This window comes from Macrobrachium rosenbergii, chromosome 51 (assembly GCF_040412425.1).
Source record: "Macrobrachium rosenbergii isolate ZJJX-2024 chromosome 51, ASM4041242v1, whole genome shotgun sequence".
NCBI classification, from domain to species: domain Eukaryota; kingdom Metazoa; phylum Arthropoda; class Malacostraca; order Decapoda; family Palaemonidae; genus Macrobrachium; species Macrobrachium rosenbergii.
The window spans coordinates 58,142,871-58,159,482 of record NC_089791.1 but is presented as its reverse complement, the minus strand read 5'-3'; the positions used below and the strand labels follow the sequence as shown (position 1 = coordinate 58,159,482).

The 16,612-nt window shown below is 36.7% G+C and overlaps 1 protein-coding gene across 1 annotated transcript in view; it reads right to left on the bottom strand.

Annotated features, from left to right (window-relative positions):
- LOC136833445 (uncharacterized) overlaps positions 1–16,612 on the bottom strand; it is a 153,136-nt gene that overhangs the window by 78,269 nt on the left and 58,255 nt on the right. The window contains exon 4 of the mRNA XM_067095608.1: positions 9,185–9,258. Coding sequence (XP_066951709.1) covers positions 9,185–9,258 — 74 coding nt within the window. The remainder of the gene's footprint in view (positions 1–9,184; positions 9,259–16,612) is intronic.

The window sequence follows — 16,612 nt, the reverse complement described above, 5'->3', positions numbered from 1 at the left end:
AAACAACTTGTTAAAGAAACTGGTCTGTAATCGTTTACATTACTGGGATCTTTTCCAGGTTTGGGGATAGGAATAATTATAGCTTTATGCCATTTATCAGGAAATAAATTTCTAAGCCATAAGTGGTTATAAAACTCTAACAAGTATGTCTTTGCCAAAGGTGCTAAGTGGCAGATAATTTCAAAACAAATACTATCACCTCCAGGGGCAGATTTATTGCTGTTCAACAGAGCAAATTCTAGCTCTTCTGTATCAAATTTTCTATTATAATAATATCTTCTACTGTTTCAAAATTTGTTAGTAATTCTATATTATTTTTCCTTGTACGGAAATGCTCATCTAAATTTTTGTCACTACTTACTTTTGCTAAATTTTCACCTAATACATTACTAATTTCTTTAGGATCAAGTATTCTTTTCCCATCTTTTATTATGGCATGTCTAGGTGGTTTAACATGGGTACCATTTATTTTCCTGAATTTTTCCCATATTTTTTGTATGGGAGTATTATTAGAGAGATCTGATACATATTTCCTTCATGAAATGATTTTTCCTTGAATTACTTCTGTTTTAAACTTTGCAGATATTTTGTTATACAAAGGTTTTAATGTATCAATTTCAATAACAATATAGTCAGCTTTTGTAAGGTTCCTTCTAATATCGGTAATGTTTGTTTATTTTACTGAATTTTCTATTAAAATTATTTAATCATCTTCCAATTTGATGTTTTATTTTTATTAATTCATTTAGTTTTTCAGACCACCATGGGACTTAGTGTTTTGTTGGATGAGATTTGGATTTTGGTATTGCTTTATCAGCAGCATTTGTAATGGAATCAACATGAAATTTATTAGTTTCATTATGGTCTTTCAAATATTCAAATGGTGGGATACTCCTAGTGTGGAATTCATATTGCTCCCAATCTGCTTTATAAATGTTATATTGAGGGACATGCTTGGTGGGATTATTTTGTAATAATGAAATTAATATTGGGAAATGACCACTTGTATGTAAGTCGTCTAATGTATTCCAATCCAATCTGTCTACTATGTTTGTTGTACATAGAGTTAAGTCGACTGAGGAAAATGTTCCATGTGTTTTAGAAAAATATGTGCTAATTTCATTATCATTTATACAGCACATGTCATATGAATCTATGAATTCCTCTATTTTACTTCCTGCTCTATTTTCCTTCTTCCTCTCGTGATGTTGATGGTTTTGTTGACATGTTGCAAATATAATATCATTGGTTCCTATTCTTTTAATAACCGTTTTACTTCTAGGTGTAATCTGGTCTGTAGACCACTTATGTGACCACTTATGTTCCATTGTATAATATAACTATTGAAACTATTTTTTTATAGCAGTCAAGTTTTACTTTTTTTTTTTTTGTATTATTTATTTGGATTTTTCTAATAATTTACTGACGACATTCATTTGTTTTTCTTTATAATATACTAAGTGCTCAATGCACATGCACCCTTTTTCATGGGTACTCAAATCTGTCGCTTCTTTTTTCCTATATTTCATAAAATTTCTTGTAATGTTTGTTAAACCGTCTTTTATGTTTTTGTTGTTATTGCATAATTCAATGAAACAATCATTACATCCACATGTATCATGTATATTTCTTTTTTTCATTTGCTCTTGTACCAATTACTTGAGAAGGAGTAATCTCTTCTCCTTTGACAATCATTGTTATCTATGGTATGGTTCTCTTTCACTTCTTCAGTGTTTTCGGCATCTGCCTTCATAGGTTTTACTATTATTTTAGGAGATAAAGGTATATTCTTAGCTTGTTTTTGTTTTTGTTCCTTTTTCATCTCCTTTACCTTTGGTTTAAGCGATGTTTCTCTAATAATAGTTGGTTTCTTCATTTTTGGTGGTGTTCTCTCCAAAGGACTTTTTTTATCTTTAATTTCCAGTCCATCATGACCCTCCTCTGTTACTTTAGTAGTACCATCCTTCTGTGTTTCTATCTGCATTATTATTTCAAATGAATTGGATAAAATATTATCCTTCTCATTTGTACCTGTTTCTTTATTCTTTACCATTTTAGTTTTTATTTCTAAATTATTGATTTTTTCTTGAGATCTACTTTTCTGTGCTCAATTACTTCTATCTGTTTGCATTTTTGTTTCATTATTTGCTCATTACTGAAGAATATGTATGTTTCTTAGACGGATCTTGAATTCCTCTTACTTTTAATTCCAACAGCCTCTTTTATAGACATCCCCGATCGTTCTTGTAGTATTTTCAATTCCGAATTGTATATATAATACATGCATTCTTTGGATTTTGCATGATGATTCTGCCCACAGTTTACACACTTAGGTTCACTGCACTTCCAGTGTGTGGTATGTTCAGTAGATCCACAATAAGAGCATACTGGTTCATTTCTACAATTTTTCTTTGTGTGCCCATACTTACTGCAATTTTGACACTGCAGTGGCTTTGGGACATAGGGTCTTAACTCTCTATTTTGGCCTAAGTTTTTATTTTCTGAGGTAGATCTCCACCCTCAAATTTTACTTTTGCAATTTTCAACCCTTAAATGCTGAGCCTCTATTTACAAAAGTGTCTGCCGTATGCCGGCGGGGTTTGAGAGTTTACGCCGAAGCGGAAAGAAAGTTTTTTTCAAAAAATCACAGCACTCTTAGTTTTTAAGATTAAGAGTTCATATTTGGCTTTTTTTTTTCTCATTGCCTGAAGTTTAGTATGCAGCCACCAGAAATGAAAAAAATATCATTATCATATATAAATATTGGAATATATGACAGCATGAAAAAAAAATTTCATATATAATTGTATACAAATCGTGCTGTGAGCAAAACAGTTAAAGCTAATGAGTTATTTTTTTTTTCGTTGTATTGTACACTAAATTGCAATGATTTTGGTATATAACAAATTGTAAAGCGATCAAAGCAACACAGAGAAAATATTATCACAAAATAATGCATGAATTCATAATGCTCAGACACAAAAAAAAATTTTTTTTTCAAAAATTCACCATAAATCGAAATATTGTGCTAGAGACTTCCCGTTTATTGCAAAATGAAGGTAAATGATTGAATATTACTAGAATGTAAGAGTTTTAGCTTACAATTGCAGTTTTCGACCATTTTGGTCGAGTTAAAGTTGACCGAAGGTCGAATTTTTTCTATTTATCGTGATTTATATGAAAATATTTCAAAACTGATAAAAACTACAACCAAGAGTTATTTTTTTGTGTTCTACATGAAATTGTGAACATTTTCATGTATAAAACTTTATGTAACGGCTAAAATAAAACAGTGCAAAAATTACGACAAAGTGACTAAAGAAATTCTGAGATTTTCAGCAGAGTTAGCGCGCGCGGATATAAGAAAAAAGATTTTTTTCAAAAATTCACCATAAATCGAATGATTGTGCTGTAGACTTCTCATTTGTTGCAAAATAAAGGTAAATGATTGGATATTACTAGAATGTAAGAGTTTTAGCTTACAATTGCATTTTCGACCATTTCGGTCGAGTCAAAGTTGACCGAAGGTTGAAATTTTGGCACTTACCGTGATTTATATGAAAATATTTCAAAACTGATAAAAGCTACAACCATGAATTATTTTTTTGTTATATTCTACATGAAATTGCACACATTTTCATAGATAAAATGTTATGTAATGGCTAATAGAAAACGGTGCAAAAATTACGACACAGTGACTAAAGAATTTCTGAGATTGTAAGAGCCTGACGCCGTCTCTTCCAAACACGTGTGTGTTCGTCGTCCATTGGAGTGGCGAGATGTTTGGCGTCTTCACAAACAGAAACATACACACAGTTTGATACAGAAGATTCGCTGGAACATTAAGAGTACATGATTAGAATGTTTGCATGGCAATGCAAGTAGTGGTGATTGTACATACATCAAGACAACAATGGTTAGGGAGAAAGACGGAAATATTGTATGGTTGAAATCGTGTTCCTTTAGAGAAAGAAAACGAGATGCTCTTGTTGTCTTGTCCACTCCGATGGACGACGAACACACACGTTTGGAAGAGAAGGCGTCAGGCTCTTACAAAATTTTCAGCGGAGTTAGCGCATGTGTAAGGAAAAAGTTTTTTTTTTTAAATTCACCATAAATCGAAATATTGTGCTAGAGACTTCTTGTTTGTTGCAAAATTAAGGTAAATGATTGAATATTACTAGAATGTACGAGTTTTAGCTTACAATTGCATTTTTTCAACCATTTTGGTCGAGTCAAAGTTGATCGAAGGTTGAAATTTTGGCACTAATCGTGATTTATATGAAAATATGTCAAAATTGATAAAAGCTACAACCATGAGTTATTTTTTGTTGTATTCTACATGAAATTGTGCACATTTTCATATATAAAACTAAATGTAACGGCTAATAGAAAACGGTGCAAAAATAACAACAAAGTGACTAAAGAATTTCTGCGATTTTCAGCAGAGTTAGTTGATGCTTTCTTTTGGGATAAGAAAGAAATTCGCGCATGCGCAGCTGGGTCACGCTTGTAAACAAAACAACAGCGTGATCCGTGAACTCCCAGCATCCCTCAAGGCGCGATTTAAAATTTTTCGCAAACGAGGCCTATAAGTATTTTTCCGCAAATATTTAAAACAACTTTTTGTAGTCTACATATTTTATGTCCACTCGGCACCCAACAGACAACTTTTGTCAACGTAAAATACATCCAGTCGGCGTTAAAGGGTCAATATTTATTTATATTTCTATTTTTACTTGGTACAATATATACCTCACAATTTTGGACCTTGGGTATCTTTTTTGAGAGAGTCTAATAGCATTTTCTTATTGACTGGTTCGTTGTTTTTTAGAAAGTACAATGTACCCTAAATGCTGTTCATAGCATCACGTTATTTTACTTTTATGTTAATATATTTATATTTTTCAAAGACAAATAGTCTTTGGACTGACTTTTTGTTGTGGCTTCTATAAGAAAAGTTTTCTCTTTTATTTGTCTGAACGACATATGTCGTTGGATGTCTATTTAACAAATAATTTTCTAATTTTAAGGCCAAAATATTTTGGTCAGCTTCCATGGTTAGGAACCTTGACCAACTTCGACTCCCTAAGAGGGAGTCAATGTGAGTCAAGGTTGGGTCATGTTGGTATTTACTCTTTTTGGGGGTTTTATATGGCATTAAAGTTTTAACACCACTTTGATTTTGATTATTTGGATTATCCAGAGAATTGTCCATTTCCATGCTAGAAGACTTGCTCTGTACTGAAGCAGCAGTCGTCATCTGTGCTGGAACAATGCTATCAGAGGGCCCAAGGGTACTTAAATCTTTATCAAAGATTTAGGTACTAAAAAAAATTAAACCTGAAAACCTTAAAAAGATATCATCAGCCTTTCATGGAGTTTATTCTTCCACCATTGGCACACCCTACCCCACAGGGGGGTGGCACAACATGATTAGAGTGGCCCAAGTGTAAGCCAAACCTGCTTGCTAGGACTGACAATGTTACTGGAATACAATCATCCCCACCCTAATCATGTTATGGGCAAACCGGATAGAATGCCGAGAGTCCTATCCCCAGAACCAGACCCCCTGGGACCCGTGGTCCAGCCCTAAAGAATAGTTCCGCCTGATGTCTCTCAGGTCCAAACATTATCGGGCAGTTGATGGTTCTACCACAGTTCCCACTATTTAGCTTCGGATATAAACCCAATCCCAGTTATGATCTTTTCCTATTTATCAGGTCCAATAAATTTTAGCAAAAGCAGAAAATTCCGCAAAAATTAATTCAAAGAAATACAGAATGGTATATGGGACTCTTGGACTCAAACTTGGGAACAGATTCCTGGGGTTCAAGAGCTCCCTCACCACGTCAAGATGGTCCCAAATCGAGGGGGTCCATCACTGCTGGCATCCCCAATATCCTTTGCTACCCACCCTCTTCATAAAAGAGTTCTGAAAATTTGGAGGAGGAAATCTAACAGTTGTTACACACGCTGGCAATTGAGCCAATTTTAGACAGGTCAATGAAGTTTTACCATGAAATTTTTCTTATTTCAAAGACCTCAGGGTGGCTGGAGACCAGTAATGGACATTTGCAGTCTCGACAAGTTTGTTAATTTTGTACTCTTTTCAACTGAGTCATTCAATTCGGCCTTAGTGGCCTTCCAGAAGGGTGACTAGATGTATTTTCATTATACGCAGGATGTGTACTTCCTTGTCCTGATCATTCCTCAGTTGAGGAAGTAACTATGCATTGTCTCCAAACTGAGGAAGTATCTACTGCATTTTCTCCAATTGAAAACTGTATGTTGGTATGAGCACAAAGCCACATGTATTCTCCCATGTTTTGGCTCCATCAGAGGGAGGGAGTTATCTGCGAGGAGTCTGAGTTCTCCTAAACTTGGACGACTTGTTAGTTCTTGCTAAGTCATTTCAGGCGATCTTGAGGATGAAGGACTTACTTCTGCATCTGGCCTTGGTGTTGTGCATTCTGATCAACATTACAAATTTATGCTTCTTCTGACCCAGCCAACTGTTTACCTGGGAATGAAGATCAACTCTCTCTTTTTGGGCTTTCCAGGCAAAGGCAGGTAGGCATTTTCCATCAATGCTGATAGAATCTAAACCCTTAAAAGCCTTGAGCAAAGAACTGGCTACCTTGTTTTGGGTCACTTGGTCTCTTTAGCGAAGTTTATTAATACAGTCAATCTAAGAATGACCAATTCAATTTTATCTCAAGAACTCTTGCTTGGGTCAGGTCTCATCTTCTGACTCCATTCCAATCATAATTTCTGCAGGTCTTTTATGTTATCTTTGTTGTTGGAAAGATTGGTCAAGAATGTTGATGCACCTGCCTTTAGACCTCTTGAGTCCAAACCTCATAATGTTGTCAGCTGCTTTGGAGTCATGTCTGTGGAGGCATTCTGAAGAACATTGAATGTAAGGGAGTTGGACTGTATAGAAGAGCAAAATGCATATGAACAACCTAAGAGCTGTTGGCAGGTTGGAACTGGAAGGTCTTATGGGAGCACGATATCTGATCAGAAGCAAGATGATTGCAGTATAAGCCAACAATTTAACTTCTTTCTTACATAAGGAAGTAGAAATCTAGAAATCTGTTTAGGCTAGGAGATAAACTTCTTTGGACAAAGTCCACAAGGTAATCCTTCCACCACACATTATCCCTGGGAGAAAACAGGAAATATATCATTGCAGAACAACTAAACAGAAAAGGGCAGGTCTTCTGACAGAATGGTCTCTTCATCCTTAAGTAAACAAGAAGCTGCAACTTTGCTTTGGTGAGGCCTGAACATTGATCTGTTTGCAGCTTCCCAAAAGCAAAACTCCCAATTTACTGCACTCCATGCCAGGATCTCTGGCATGGATAGTCGATGCTTTTCTTCTGGAGTGGTTATACTTTTCCTTCATTTGCATTCTTAAGTAAAGTTTTCAACATACTTTGAGTGTCTGAGAACTCAAGCAGCTGTTAGTTCTTGGTGGTCCTAAAGGAAATGGTTTCCTGAGCTACCTTTCCTGGCAGTAGAAGTTCTGCAGCTTCTTCCAGTCACAAAAGATCTTCGTAGCGAGTCCATTTGACAAGATCCATCAAAATTTCCACGTTTTATCGGACCTAATGAAAATTGTCATCTGTCTCTTGCAAGCTAGAAGCTATTCAAGAGCAGCTAGGAAGCCAATCCTTGAATCTAGAAGGCCCTCCAATATTAGACCTTATCAACATCAGTGGTCAGTTCCTTAACAACAGTGGTCACTTTATTGATCTTGGTGCTTGTCCTAATTTCCAGCGCCCATACTTCTGAAGATGACCTGATGAAGTTCTTCCAGTATCTCAGGCATTCAAAGCAACTGCCTGATCCAGGGCTTAATATATATCACTCTAAGCTGTATTCAGTTCTGGGGCATGCTAACTTAAATATTGCTCAGGACTTTGGAAGACGCCTTCTGATCCTTTGAGCTGGGAGCCCCAAAATCTTCCTATCATTGTTTAGGATGGAATTTGGATATAGCCCTTAAATTTTATGCTATCTCAGTTTGAGCCTTTGGATGAATCTTCTCTCAAGAGCTTATCCGTATAGCTCTCGCTACAATAGAGTGTACTGGTGAGCTTCAAGCCTTTTCTTGTAAGGCTTTGTTCAAGGGGGACACCTTTTTTTTTCTCCCATTGTTTAGGGCTAAAAATGTCAAAGCAAAGCTCTTCCTGGATTTGTGGGCATTACCTAATTTAGCTACTTTAGTAGCCAATGAGGAGAAGCTTTGCTAAATTTTTGAGGTGGCATAGTTAAGGATTTATTCTCTGGTGTTAGGTCAAACACTCATATATTGAAGAATGCTCTTTTTTTTCTATGTTGCTTAATCAAGTCAGAGCATGTATAACTGAATCCTGATTGTTTGCCATTGTCTGAAAGTAAAAGCTCACAATATCTATGTGGTAAGCACATCTTTTAATTTCCTAAAAATCTTTCGCTAGAGGAGGTTGTCAACACAGCTCAATGCACATGGAACTCAATTTTGCTTTGTTTTGTTTGGACGACATCAAATTTTGCATGAGAATTGGGAGCATGAAGGTACATATTAATGTATAAGAGAGTACTTTCAAATCTGAAGGCAGTCACTGTCTTTAGTTTTGGACTGACAGTTATGGGCCTTCGGTTTTGGCACAGGCGTCACCATAACTCTACGAGATAGACTCCTTTTCCCGATAAGTAATGTCTGGTGACAGTACTTACCAGGAAGGATCACACATCAGGCAAGAATGCTAAGTATTTTCCCATAAAAAAACTGCTATTTTACTTGGCTAAGTGGATGTTTCTCTGGTTGCACTAGCACACCATCCTAATTCAATGTGTGTGGTTGTAATCTAACTAACAGTAGGTAAGATTTATCCCAAATAATGAAAAGTTTTAATAAAATTATTTTAATGCTTATCTATTGTTAACATGGAAACCCACCCCGCCTCCCCACATCTTAGCAGGTGGTCATGAAGAATTTTGATGAATGTAAATATTCCAATACCACCGGGTGGGAACAGGTGATTAAAGACAGTCCATCCAAGTCAGCCAAGCATTATTCTTTTGTTTATTTTGAATGCCCATCGCACCTAACAGCGCAAGGATATAAGCCAACTTAAACAGTAGCTAAGAATCATCCCATATAATGTAACACTGTAAGCATAATGGTACTTACCATTATTTGCCATTTCTGATAAATCATCTTTGTCCACATCCTTCTGGCATTTTATCTTTATGCTATTAGAACATCTGGAATAAAACATACATTTTACAATGAAATGGAACTAGACAGACAATAAAATTATGTATAAAGTTCACAAGAATAGCAGTAACCCACATGACCCTCTAGTTAATTCATGAAAACAGGGTTTTGGATAAAGAATATGCAGGTTAATGGAATGTTATCTATATATCTATTCACTGTTAGAAATAAGGTTCAGGTGCCAAAGTAATCATTACACTTTATTCAGGATTTACCTTCATGAGGCACATCAAGGATGAATGATGACCTGGAACAGCTAGGTTGTTAGATAGCTGAAGGCTCATCTGGATTTTTTTTAAATGGTAGTAATTTTGGGCCAAAATTGATTCTGCACAACCAGTAATTAGTATGATGACGATAAATACTATGTTCTGCATATATTGGACAGCAGTTTTATTTCACTGGAATAAAAATAAAAAGTAACAAATACTTTGGGTTTCTTCTGCACTGTCCACAACCAAATGCATACCCATTACTAAGGGAAAAATATTTATAGGCCTCGTTTGCAAAAAATTTTAAATCACGCGCCTTGAGGATGCTGGGAGTTCACGGATCACGCTGTTGTTTTGTTTACAAGCGTGACCCAGCTGCGCATCTGTAATTTCTTTCTTATCCCAAAAGAAAGCATCAGCTAACTCTGCTGAAAATCGCAGAAATTCTTTAGTCACTTTGTTGTAATTTTTGCACTGTTTTCTATTAGCCTTTACATAAAGTTTTACATGTGAAAATGTGCGCAATTTCATGTAGAATACAACAAAAAATAACTCATGGTTGTAGCTTTTATCAATTTTGACATTTTCACATAAAACATGATAAGTGCCAAAATTTCAACCTTCGGTCAACTTTGACTCGAACGAAATGGTCGAAAAATGCAATTGTAAGTTAAAACTCTTACATTCTAGTAATATTCAATCATTTACCTTCATTTTGCAACAAACGAGAAGTCTCTAGCACAATATTTTGATTTATGGTGAATTTTTGAAAAAAACTTTTGCCTTAAGTCCTTGCTAACTCTGCTGAAAATCTCAGAAATTCTTTAGTGACTTTGTCGTAATTTTTGCACTGTTTTACATTAGCCATTACCTAAAGTTTTATATATGAAAATGTGTGCAATTTCATGTAGAATAAAACAAAAAATAACTCATGGTTGTAGATTTTATAAATTTTGACATTTTCATATAAATCACGATGTGCCAAAATTTCAACCTTCGGTCAACTTTGACTCAACCGAAATGGTCGAAAAATGCAATTGTAAGCTAAAACTCTTACATTCTAGTAATATTCAATCATTTACCTTCATTTTGCAACAAACGAGAAGTCTCTAGCACAATATTTCGATTTATGGTGAATTTTTGAAAAAAACTTTTTCCTTACGTCCGCACTAACTCTGCTGAAAATCTTGTAAGAGCCTGACGCTGTCTCTTCCAAACACGTGTGTGTTCATGTGTTCGTCATCCACCAGAGTGGACAAGACAACAAGAGCATTTCGTTTTCTTTCTCTAAAGGAACGCGATTTCAACCATACAATATTTCCGTCTATTTCTCCCTAACCATTGTTGTCTTGATGTATGTACAATCACCACTGCTTGCATTGCCATGCAAGCATTCTAATCATGTACTTATAATGTTCCAACAAATCTTTTGTATCAAACTGTGTGTATGTTTCTGTTTGTGAAGATGCCAAACGTCTCGCCACTCCGATGGACGACGAACACATGAACACACAAGTGTTTGGAAGAGATGGCGTCAGGCTCTTACAATCTCAGAAATTCTTTAGTCACTTTGTCGTAATTGTTGCACAGTTTTCTATTAGCCGTTACATAAAGTTTTATATATGAAAATGTGTGCAATTTCATGTAATAGACAGCAAAAAATAACTCATGGTTGTAGCTTTTATCAATTTCGACATATTTTCATATAAATCACGATAAGTGCCAAAATTTCAACCTTCGGTCAACTTTGACTCGACAGAAATGGTTGAAAAATGCAATTGTAAGCTAAAACTCTTACATTCTAGTAATATTCAATCATTTACCTTCATTTTGCAACAAACGAGAAGTCTGTAGCACAATATTTCGACTAATGGTGAATTTTTGAAAAAATTTTTTCCTTACGTCCACGCGCGCTAACTCTGCTGAAAATCTCAGAAATTCTTTAGTCACTTTCTCGTAATTTTTGCACCGTTTTATTTTAGCCATTACATAATGTTTTATATATGAAAATGTGCACAATTTCATGCAGAATACAACAAAAATAACTCATGGTTGTAGCTTTTATCAGTTTTGAAATATTTTCATATAAATCAAGATGTGCCGAAATTTCAACCTTCGGTCAACTTTGACTCAACTGAAATGGTCGAAAAATGCAATTGTAAGCTAAAACTCTTACATTCTAGTAATATTCAATCATCTACCTTCATTTTGCAACAAACAGGATGTCTCTAGCACAATATTTCGATTTATGGTGAATTTTTGAAAAAAACTTTTTTTTCCGTCCGAGTGTTACGAATTCATGCATCATTTTGTGATAATATTTTCTCTGTGTTGCTTTGATCGTTTTACAATTTGTTATATACCAAAATCATCGCAATTTAGTGTACAATACAACGAATAAAAAAATAACTCATTAGCTTTAACTATTTTGCTCACAGCGCGATTTGTATACAATTATATATGAAATTTTTTTTCACGCTGTCATATATTCCAATATTTATATATGATAATGATATTTTTTCCATTTCTGATGGTTGCATACTAAACTTCAGGCAATGAGAAAAAAGGAGCCAAAAATGAGATCTTAATCTTAAAAACTAAGAGTGCTGTGATTTTTAAAAAAACTTTCTTTCCGCTTCGGCACTAACTCTCAAACTGCGCCGGCATACGGCAGACACTTTTGTAAATAGAGGCTCGGCGTTTAAGGGTTAATAGACTATGGGTATTCCCTCCTACAACAAGCCCCTCTTGCCAATGACATACAAAGTACCCAGACTGAAGACGCAATGGTACAAGCTTAGGAACACTACTCAATGTCCTTCAGGATGTGGAACATGGCCTAAGGGTAACTTAGCCCTGGGCAGCCTCGCTCACTACTGTCCTACCTATAGGGTATGCAGAATGAGGAAGCTTTGGTCCTATGAGTCTGTACAGTATACAGAACTATCAACCAGTATACTCTAGTCCTACCCCTCTTATATTATTGATATGTTATAGTATAAATATGCTTGTTGACAGTAAAACAAGAACTTCACTTGCCCAATACACAGGCGTGCAGATTTCACAGGGCCACCTCACTTGGCCAGTGGCCACTTGCCATCCCCTAACCTCTAATCTACATCTAGAATACTGAATGACTCCTCTTGAGCAGTATAAATTATCTACTGTACTTTGTGTTTCATTATGAGAACTGAACAAAATATTGCACTAATAAATATAACAAATAAATGAATTTTTATAGGAAGGCTAAATAAGGGCTCTGCATTACTATAAAGATTAAACATAAAAATTGGGAAATTGAGAAGTCTGTATTACATACACACAGGCCCACAAAGTTCTAACCGTTATCTTCCAGTTAAAATTGTCATTTCTACTATATCTTTCTTGATACAGAGTAATGCAATGGAAAAAAATTAAACTGTGGTATTCATCCATGATTGTGATATTTTTTAAAATGAAAATTAATGTTCTCAATACATACCCACAATTAAGGTTCTTAATAAAAACCCACAAATTTAACAACCTTTTTGTGTGTTGCACACAATTCCCTGACATGTCATTCAATTAGAAAGAGAAAAAGATGACCTGGTGAAACACGTAGGTTGGCACAAGTACAACCAGTTTCTTAGGCCCTTCATAATTCAGCGAATTATTTTTCATGTAGTCAGATCCAAGCGCAACAGAGCTACAGTGGCAAGAGAAACGCAATTTGTGTTAAAAAATAATTTGAAAAAAAATTTTGTTTTTAGGATTTTTTTTTGTTGTTGTTTCATAAAAAACAGGTTTTGACGTAAGAAAAACCTATTTTTGGTAGTCGCTGTTGAGTCCTCAAAGGAGTTACCTTCCATGGTCTACCAGAGCTCCATGGTGACCAAACTAATATCAAAGAATTCTCTTCTAATTTAGTTGGTCTTTTGGCCAGGTATTGTGTCGTAATGATTAACATTATAACACATGATGGAGTATATAATGGACTCAAAGATAAGAGGGCACTTTCCCTTATCTTCAGCGAAGCTGAACCCAGTTTTTCCAACGTCAATTAACCTGCCAGAAAGAGAAGTGACTATTGCGCACGCGCATCCACCCTCTTTGTTTACAACCGGGCTGTTAAAAGACCAAGGAGCCATTACTCCCTGTTGGTCAATGCAGGTTGATCCCTTTGCCCAAATCCCATGCCTTTTCGTCAGGGAAGTGGGAGGGTTTTGAGGACTCTACAGCGACTACCAAAAATAGGTTTTTCCTACGTCAAAACCTGTTTTTTTATAGCGTAGTCGCTGTTTCGTCCTCAAAGGAGCTTTACATAAGAAATTGACAGGTGACGAAAAAAGGCTTAAGCTCTTGCTTTTTAATCCCAACACCCCAGAGGAAATAACATTTCCAGTCCAAGGTCGAGCCACAGAGTTCAAGTCCCATTCTTTATTCCAAATACTTTTCAGGTTTTGATACCAACGAACAAGAAACTATGCACGAACATACGTTTTAGGATGTAGTTCTACAGTGGCTTACCTAAGCATGCTGGGTTTTGTTGTAGTACTGTCACCCATCTCCCAGCAATAAGTTAGCATACTCACCGTCAATATGACCCCTGGTTTTCTGCCGCAGCACCTAGGGGTTAAGACTAACTATGCCACCTACTGATACACAGTGTAGTCGAACTTGTTCAAACATGTGGCAATGATTAACTGATGACCACCCTATACATCTGGAGACTTCTTTGAAAGACATTTCTGAAGAAGGCCAAAGATGTACTTACTTTCCTAACATCATGTGACCTATGGAAAGTGTGTGGATTTCCCTTTTTAATGAGAAAAATGTTACAAACATTCTCAGTCTTTGTAGGGAGTATGGTTGGTTTGTGCTTGGGTGTAGGAAAATAGGACCTTCTGGGGTGTTTGCCGTGACTTCTAGGTAAACCCTAAGAGCTTGAACTGGGCGTAATGTCCTGTCTGCTAAATTGAATTTTCTTATAAGAATGGATTTCCTTTTTATAGGATCCATATTCTTGGCCAGGAACGATGGGCCAGGGGACAATAATAATTGATGGTTAGCTATTTGCATGATGCATCATCTCCATCTAAGAGAGCCCAGTTCACTAATACTGTATGAGCTCCTGATGCTAATGCAATCAAGATCACCTTTATAGCCTGTGCATTGTGGTTGCATTGGGTCCTCTGAACTGAGGGGCTGATAGAAGTCTAAGCACCTTGTCCAGGGACCAAGAAATTGGAAGCCTTTTGGGAGTGGGCCTTTGTAGAGCAAAAGACTGCGGAAGGGAAGTGACAACTTCCACACTGGAGTCAATCCCGAATCCCTAAAGCAAGGGTTCCATTACTGCAGACTTGTATGTCATGACTGTTGTAACCACAAAGCATTTGTCTTCAAAAGGGTATATAAGAAAATATAGTTTCTACACAGAAATCTCAACTGGGCTCTCAGTATGGATATACAGTAATCTAACCATATCTTCCATACGGACTGGTAATGCTGGATAGAAGTCCGTAATTTTTGCACTAGGTACCTAGCACTGTTGAGTGAGTAATTATTACAATAGATTTTTTTTTTTTTAATCTATACGTGAAGGTCTCGGCTTAGAAAGGAGAGACTTTCCCTCCTACTATCTGGGACAGAACAGCGGACGACAGTGGAATTGATCTTTTTGTCCGTTGTTGAGGTAATAGGAACCAATGCCTGTTTGTCCAATTTGGGGCTGTTAAGTTCACTATTCCTATGAAGGTTAGAAGCACATCCGCCCTTTTGTGCTAGGGTGTTTGCTCAAAACCTTTGAAATCTGGGACAATGGAGAAAAAATTTTTGTCCTCCCCTTGTTCCAGTCTTAAGGAAGGCATCTCTTGCTGTTGCTTGACTGTCCAGGTTTGGAGACACATACATCAAGAGTTTGTGATTCTAGTATGTGGCGAACAGGTCCACTTCCAGTTGTGGAAGCATGTTGGCTATTATTTGAAAAGAGTGGTTGTCCAACATCCACTCTGTTCAGGCTGTCGTTTTCCTTGATAGAGAGTCTGCTATTACAATGGGACCCCCTGTGAGGTGAACTGCAGACGTGTGCCACTTCCTTGCTTGCGCCATCCGAAGGATGGCTAACATTACCATATTGAGAGGAGGTGAATGAGATCCAGACCTCTTGATGTAGGATATTGTGGTTATGTTCTCTCTCTTCTGGAGGTTTGAGTTTTTTGAGACAAAAAGACAGCCATCAGCTCCAGGAACTTGATATAACAATTCCTGAGTAGCTGATCACCTCCCTGCCGCCTGACAATCCTCCCAATGTCCTCCCAACCTGTCAATGAGGCATCTGTGAGTTTGTCACTCATACAGATGGAGGAGTCAGGGTGACCTGTTTCACCAGAGATTCCTTCCAAATTTAAAGCCGAAGTATCTCCCCAACTCTTTTTATCCTCTGATAAGGTCTGTCTCGCATCTTTTTTCTTGTATGCGATAGCCAGAATTTGTTCACACTTTTAGCTGCAATCTATGTATTGGATCTATTACTGACGAGAACTGCAGCAGGCCCATCATGCGTTTTGATTGCCATCTGGAAACTCTGGGCTGTGCAAGGAACCTTTTGAGGACTTGCCTTATTCTGTTTTGAGCATGATGGGGAGAGACAACAGGCCGTGAAGAGTATCTCAACACAGTCCCAGCCACTGAAAGTGTCTGCTGGGCATGAGGCAGGATGTTTTCAAATTTATAATAAAACCTTTTGACTGTACTTTAGTCTGTTGACCATTGCTCTTAGGTTTTTCAAGCACTCTTTTCTTGTGGGCCCCTAAATCTTTTTGTTTGAGTTCTCGAAAGAATACCGTTGCTAGTTTGACAAATATTCTTTAGGCAATGTTTAGCCAAAAGGACATGACTTTGAATCTGTACGTATCTTTCCTTATTCGGACCTTAGGAAGGGGCGGAAAGGAACGGCTATAGGGATGTGCCAGTGTGCATCTTTCAGATCCACAGAAACTGCCCGAGCCCCTTTTTGAAATGATTCAATGTACTTAGGCAACGGTAATCATCAAAAACTTTTGGCCAACAATGTGCTTGTTCAATGTCGAGTAGTTGAGGATCACTCTTCTTTTGGACGAGTCCTTTTGAGGACACTGAAGAGACATACTTG